This window comes from Otolemur garnettii, unplaced genomic scaffold (genome assembly GCF_000181295.1).
Source record: "Otolemur garnettii isolate 467f Iridium unplaced genomic scaffold, OtoGar3 scaffold00142, whole genome shotgun sequence".
Lineage (NCBI taxonomy): Eukaryota > Metazoa > Chordata > Mammalia > Primates > Galagidae > Otolemur > Otolemur garnettii.
Window position 1 is genome coordinate 3,263,025 of NW_003852537.1, and position 6,161 is coordinate 3,269,185.

The following is a 6,161-nucleotide window of genomic DNA, read 5'->3' on the forward strand; positions in this document are numbered from 1 at the left end:
CTGGCGCCTTAGCCGCTTGAGCCACAGGCGCCGAGCCTGGAATTGTATTTTTAAAGAAAGATTTAAATTCATAGCTTAGCAAATTTGTGGTTTTATTTTGCTTTTTGTGTTTTTAAACTTTAAATCAGTAGATTTCATGAAATTTTCTTATGCATTTTATGTGTTTTTCCAGTAAACTTTTACATTATCTTAATTGAGTTGGAATAAAGGCATGCAGATTTTGAAAACCTTAACTTTTAACTAACTGGGCATTCTGGCAGGTCCCTGTAGTCCCAGCTACTCGGGAGACTGAGGCAAGAGGATCGCTTGAGCCTTCGAGCTGTGATGTCACGGCATACTAGCCTGGGCAACAGAGTAAGACTCTGTCTCAATAAATAAATAAATAAAAATAAAAATCTCTAACTTTTAATCTGGTGTCTAGCTGGATGATTGTGGGGTGCATAATTATACGGTGATAAATTATACTCCTTTTGCCTAAAAAGCTGCTGAGGATTGAGGAGGTATTAAATTGGTTCTTGGCGTTATTGATAGTCCTCAGTAGACAATGCAAAAATCTTTAAAACATTGGAGTCTGGCATAATTTTAGGCAGGGCAGATGTTGATTATTTTATACACGTATTTATTTGTATATATATGTATATAGCAGGCATGTGTATATTTTCAAATCTGTTGTTAAGGAAAATATCATTGTGTGTGTGTGTGTGTGTACATACATCCATGGATACACATAGTCAAATCATGAAATTGTCATAAAAGATACATTTTGGGGGTATATCATAGGCATATATGTAATGATGAAGCCTTTGTGTCTACTTAAATTTTATAGGTATAGCTAGACATTTCCGTTTTGGAAACCAAGAAGATGCCCATGAATTTCTTCAGTACACTGTTGATGCTATGCAAAAAGCATGCTTAAATGGCAGCAATAAGTAAGTACAATAAAGTCATTTCTTCATTTTGCATCCCTGGTTATCAAAATTAAGTTTGGCCTTTTTTTTTTTTGACAGGGTCTTGCTATATTGCCAGGCTGGTCTTGAACTCCTGGGCACAGGGAATCTTCCTTCCTCAGCTTCATAAGTAGTTGGGAACATAGGCCTGTGCCACCGTGTCTGGCAGTTTTTGCCTTTTATATTGAAAATTCATAGATGCATGTTCATTTCACCTTTTAGCTTTGTACAGTCTCTTCCCAGTTGATTTACGTTATTTTAAAATGGTTAAAATTTAAAAAGATATGCCTACCATGACAGTTTGAATTTGCTCAACTATAGATGTCAGAAAATGAACAGTAGTCTTGCTTTTATTTAATTTCTGAGTAACAGTGTACCTCTGCAGATCTACAACTAGCTGCTGCCATTTTTTAATTGTGCCTGACATTTTCTTTGTTGACTTCCAGCCTTGGAATCTGTATTTGTTTCCTGCTTCTGTCTCTTTCTGGTTAGTTACTGATTCCTATAGCTTATTCAGACTTAAATGTAGACTCAAGAGGACGATTGGGGAGACAATTAGATAAGTGCTAACCCGTTTGTTGCTGAACTCACCTGGTAAACCTTTGCCTTCCCACTGCCCCAGCATTGGGAAGCCTTAGCAGGGTCCCAGACTTGAAGGAGTCTGCCTTCCCAAGCCAACCTCCTGCTCAGTTCACAGTCTGCTAAGGGTGTCTTTTTTGTGCTTTGGGACCATATTCTTCCCTTGATCTTGAAGTCCCTTTATTACGTAGCTCCTATTATTCTACTTCTTTTCCTTACCACTCCTCAAACCCTCACTGTGTTCTGGTCACTCATGGCTATTCTCTGGCTGCCACACATACTATCTTTTTATTTTTTGTGGCTCTCTGATTTAAATTCTTATTCTTTTATACTTGATCTTAGCCAAAGGCTGAGAAACAAGAATTCTTATTCAGTTCTAAACATTTTTTTTTTTTTGAGACAGGTTTTCACTTTGTCACCCTCAATAGAGTTCCATGATCTTAGCTCACAGCAACCTCAAACTCTTTTTTTTTTTTTTTTTTACAGTTTTTGGCCAGGGCTGGGTTTGAACCTGCCACCTCCAGCATATGGAGCTGGCACCCTACTCCTTTGAGCCACAGGTGCCACCAAACCTCAAACTCTTGGGCTTAAATGGTTCTCTTGCCTCAGACTCTTGAGTAGCTGGGACTACAGACACCCACCACAACACCCAACTATTTTTACATGACTCTGAGATTAAGAATCTCATGCTTTACTAACTGACTGAGCTAGCTGGGCAGTTTTTATTATTTTTTAAGAGACAGTCTTTCTCCGTCTCCTACACTGGAGTACAATGATATAGTCATACCTCATTGTAGCCTTGAACTCTGGGGCTAAAGAGAGCTTCATGCCTCAGCCTCTTTTTTTTTTTTTTTTTTTTTTTTATTGAGACAGAGTCTCACTTTGTCGCCCTTGATAGAGTGCCATGGCATCATAACTCACAGCAAACTCAAACTTTTGGGCTCAAGCAATTCTCTTGCCTCAGTCTCCCAAGTAGCTGGGACTACAAGTGCCTACCACAGCATCCAGCTATTTTTAGAGACAAGGTCTCACTCTGGCTCAGGCTGGTCTTGAACCTGTGACTTCAAGCAGTCCACCCGCCTCAGCCTCCCAGAGTGCTAGGATTACAGGCGTGAGCCACCACGCCCGGCCTTGTACATGCTTTTACAATCTGGTCATAGCATCTATGTAGATTTTGTAGAACTCATCTCTCTTATTACTGTTTGATTTTTTTTTTTCAGATTAGACAGACACACCCAGGCTACCACATTCGTTTGTCAGATATTTGGAGGATACCTACGATCTAGAGGTAAACTTTTGTTTAAAAATTGATTAGGTGATATATGCATGTGGTTAAAAAAAGTGCAACCATAGGAAAGGGTTAGTAATGAAAAGTACATGCCTTTTCCAGCCCAGATTCCTGTCCCTTCTCCTCAAAAGCAACCCCTATACCAGTTTGTAGTTTATCCTTCCAGTAGTTTCCTGTGTGTGAACAAACTGAGATGTATTGCTTTCATTTTTCTCTTAATATTAGCAAGCTTTTTGCATTATAGTACACATAGGTTTAACAAAGTCTTTCATAGTTGCAATAGTATTCCATTTATTTTAGTCCCCTCTTGATGGCTATTTAGGTTATTTCTATTTTGTTGCAGTTGTTGTTATAATCATCAGTGCTTCATTGAACATCCGTGTATACTTACTTTATATAAAAGCACATATGTAGTGTAAATTCTTAGTCTCAGAATTTCTGGATCATAGGGTATGTGTGTTTTAATTTTAATACTGTCATGTCTTTCTAAGAGGTTACACTAATTTATATTCCTCCCAGTTATCTGAGGGGCTAAATTCATGACACTTTCACTTACATTGTGTATAGTAAACTTAAAAAATTTTTTAGCCAGGTGCGGCGGCTCACACCTATAATCCCAGAGCTTGGGAGTCCGAGGCAGGTGGATTGCCTAAGCTCATAAGTTTGAGACCAGCCTGAGCAAAAATGAGACCCCGTCTTTAAAAAAAAAAAAAAAAGCCAGATGTGGTGGGTGCCTGTAGTCCCAGCTACTTGGGAGACTGAGGCAAGAGAATCACTTAAGCCCAAGAGTTTGAGGTTGTTGTGAGCTGTGATACAACAGCACTCTATCAAGGGGGACGTTGTGAGACTGCCTCAACAAAAAAAAAGAAAAATGTTTTTGCTCAATCTGATAGGAGAAAAATTATACTTTAATTTTTACTTTGGAAATAGTACTTGTCTTTCATCATTTTGTTAGTTGGTGCTGCTGTAATGATTGCACTCTGCTTATCCTTTGCATTTTATTTTTATTTCAGTCAAATGTTTAAATTGCAAGGGCGTTTCAGATACTTTTGACCCATATCTCGATATAACATTGGAGATAAAGGTAAATTTGGTAATTGTTACGGTGGTTAAGTTATTAAAAATGTCATTTTATATTAACCTTTTGTATTTATAGTTCATTTATAAGTTAGACTACATTTGTTAAAGAATATGAATTGCACAATTAAACATGGTAAGATTTTATTTGGAGGTGATTATTCAAGCTTTGTAGTATGCATCATGAAAAAAATCGTATAGCAGTTGAATGCTGCCAGATGTAGTGGCTCATGCCTGTAATCCTAGCACTCTGGGAGACCAAGGCAGGAGAATTGCTTGAGCTCAGGAGTTAGGACCAACCTGAGCAAGAGCAAGACCCCATCTCTACTAAAAATAGAAAAAATTAGCTGGGTGTTGTGGCGGGTCTCTATAGTCCCAGCTTTTTGGGAGGCTGAGGCAGGGAGATAGCTTGAGCCCTGGAGTTTGAGGTTATAGTGAGATATGATGATACCGCTGTACTCTAGCCTGGACAACAGAATGAGACCCTTTCAAAAACATACAAACAAATTACAAAACTTAGAACAATCTTACTCATCCTATAAGGGTACATGTGAATCTCTCTACTTGTAGAATATGAATGTCTTAACATAATAACAAAGAAAAAGACATGAAGGCTATGTTAACCAGTTGGATGAAAGTATTTCAAATTGTATACAGAAACAGTATACTGTACCCCAAGATAGTATTACTGTACACTACTATGATTTCATAAAAAAAAAAATTAAAAAAAAGAACAATCTTACTACCCTGTGACTTTTCATTTGATACATTTTAATATAAAAACCATATTCTGATGCCTTTCTTAGCCAAACATAGTCATTACTTATTTCTTGTACTTTCTAAGCTTTTTGTTCTTACACTTCCATTTTTCTTGTTACCAGTGAGATACATGTTTATGATAAAAATGAGAAATACTTGGGGGTGGGGTGGGGGAAAAAAGATGAGAAATACTGTATTTCAGATATATATAAAATGCTATCCCTAAGAATTCTTTTTAACGGTTCAATATACACTACTTTAGAATATATTGGTTACTTTTCAAAAAATGAGATTATGCCTAATGTCTGTCTGGCTACCTGCTGTTTGCCTTTAATTCTGGTTGGAGACCTTTCTATATAAGTTGTGTTCTTTGGGCAGTTGTGTGGTGGTCCAGTGAATGGATATACCATAATTTATCTGCCTAAATACTTGTCGGCAGCATTTTGGTTTGCTTCTAGTTTTATGCTATGTTAAGTGAAGTAGTAGTGAGTAGCTTCTTTAGGTATTTTTGTTTACTTTGCTTATTTTTTAATGGGAAGGGAAATAATTTGATGTGTAGATGTGTAAAGATGACCATCATAATAAAGAAAAATGTCTTTTTACATAAAAATTCCTAATTTGCTTTTATATCTTTGAGACTTCTTTCTGTCTCTTCTTTTCAGCAAAATGGCCATATGTGATAATGTGGTGTTTATGCTGCTTCTCTTCCTAGGCTGCTCAGACTGTTAACAAAGCATTGGAGCAATTTGTGAAGCCAGAACAGCTTGATGGAGAAAATGCGTACAAGTGCAGCAAGTATGATTGGTGGTGACTTATTGGTTCTTGCTGCTATCTGCTCAGTGGGGATGGTAGGGAGGCTTGATGTGAAAGAGTTTGGTGTGTCAGAATGTCCCCTCTGGGTTCCCTTTAACTTATGATACCATCTAGGAAGACACTGGGTCTCTATCATCCAAAGGCCAGGGCCTGTAGTATCTCAATGTTAACACTCTTTCAAGATGTACAACTCTCTGCCCTTGGGCAACTGATAGGTCATTACTGGGAGGTTTTGATGGGAAGAGAGAGGTTAGGTGGTTCACACACCATGTATTAGTACTGCCTTATAAGTGCAGCTCAGGATGGCATGTCTGCTGAGCAGCATTTTCCTCAACTTTCCTATTGTGAAAGGGTTTGGTTAGAGTAGGGAGTCATTTTTTCCCAGGACAGTTAAGGGTGTTTCTTTAGTGGTATGTATCTGGAGGTTGGGGTAGTGTCTTCTAATACCTCTAATTTTGATTGTTCATTAATTTGTTTCCCCGTGAAGTTAAGAGAACCTATTTTACAAATCCCAGTTCCATATATTTGTTTGTTATCTAGAGTCCCCCTTTTAGGAGCTTAATTTAGAGTGTTTAAAAGAAATAGTAAGGGCAGCACCTATAGCTTAGTGGGTAGGATGCCGGCCCCATATACCGAGGGTAGCAGGTTTAAACCCAGCCCCAGCCAAACTGCAACAAAAAAATAGCGGGGCATTGTGG

The 6,161-nt window shown here is 38.0% G+C and overlaps 1 protein-coding gene across 2 annotated transcripts in view; it reads left to right on the plus strand.

The window, feature by feature from the left end:
- The window catches only part of USP42 (ubiquitin specific peptidase 42), a 45,706-nt gene that overhangs the window by 18,863 nt on the left and 20,682 nt on the right, over positions 1-6,161 (plus strand). For both annotated transcript variants that reach the window (XM_012810772.2, XM_023518602.1), the window contains 4 exons: positions 827-929; positions 2,747-2,814; positions 3,828-3,898; positions 5,363-5,445. In XM_012810772.2, coding sequence (XP_012666226.1) covers positions 827-929; positions 2,747-2,814; positions 3,828-3,898; positions 5,363-5,445 — 325 coding nt within the window. The remainder of the gene's footprint in view (positions 1-826; positions 930-2,746; positions 2,815-3,827; positions 3,899-5,362; positions 5,446-6,161) is intronic.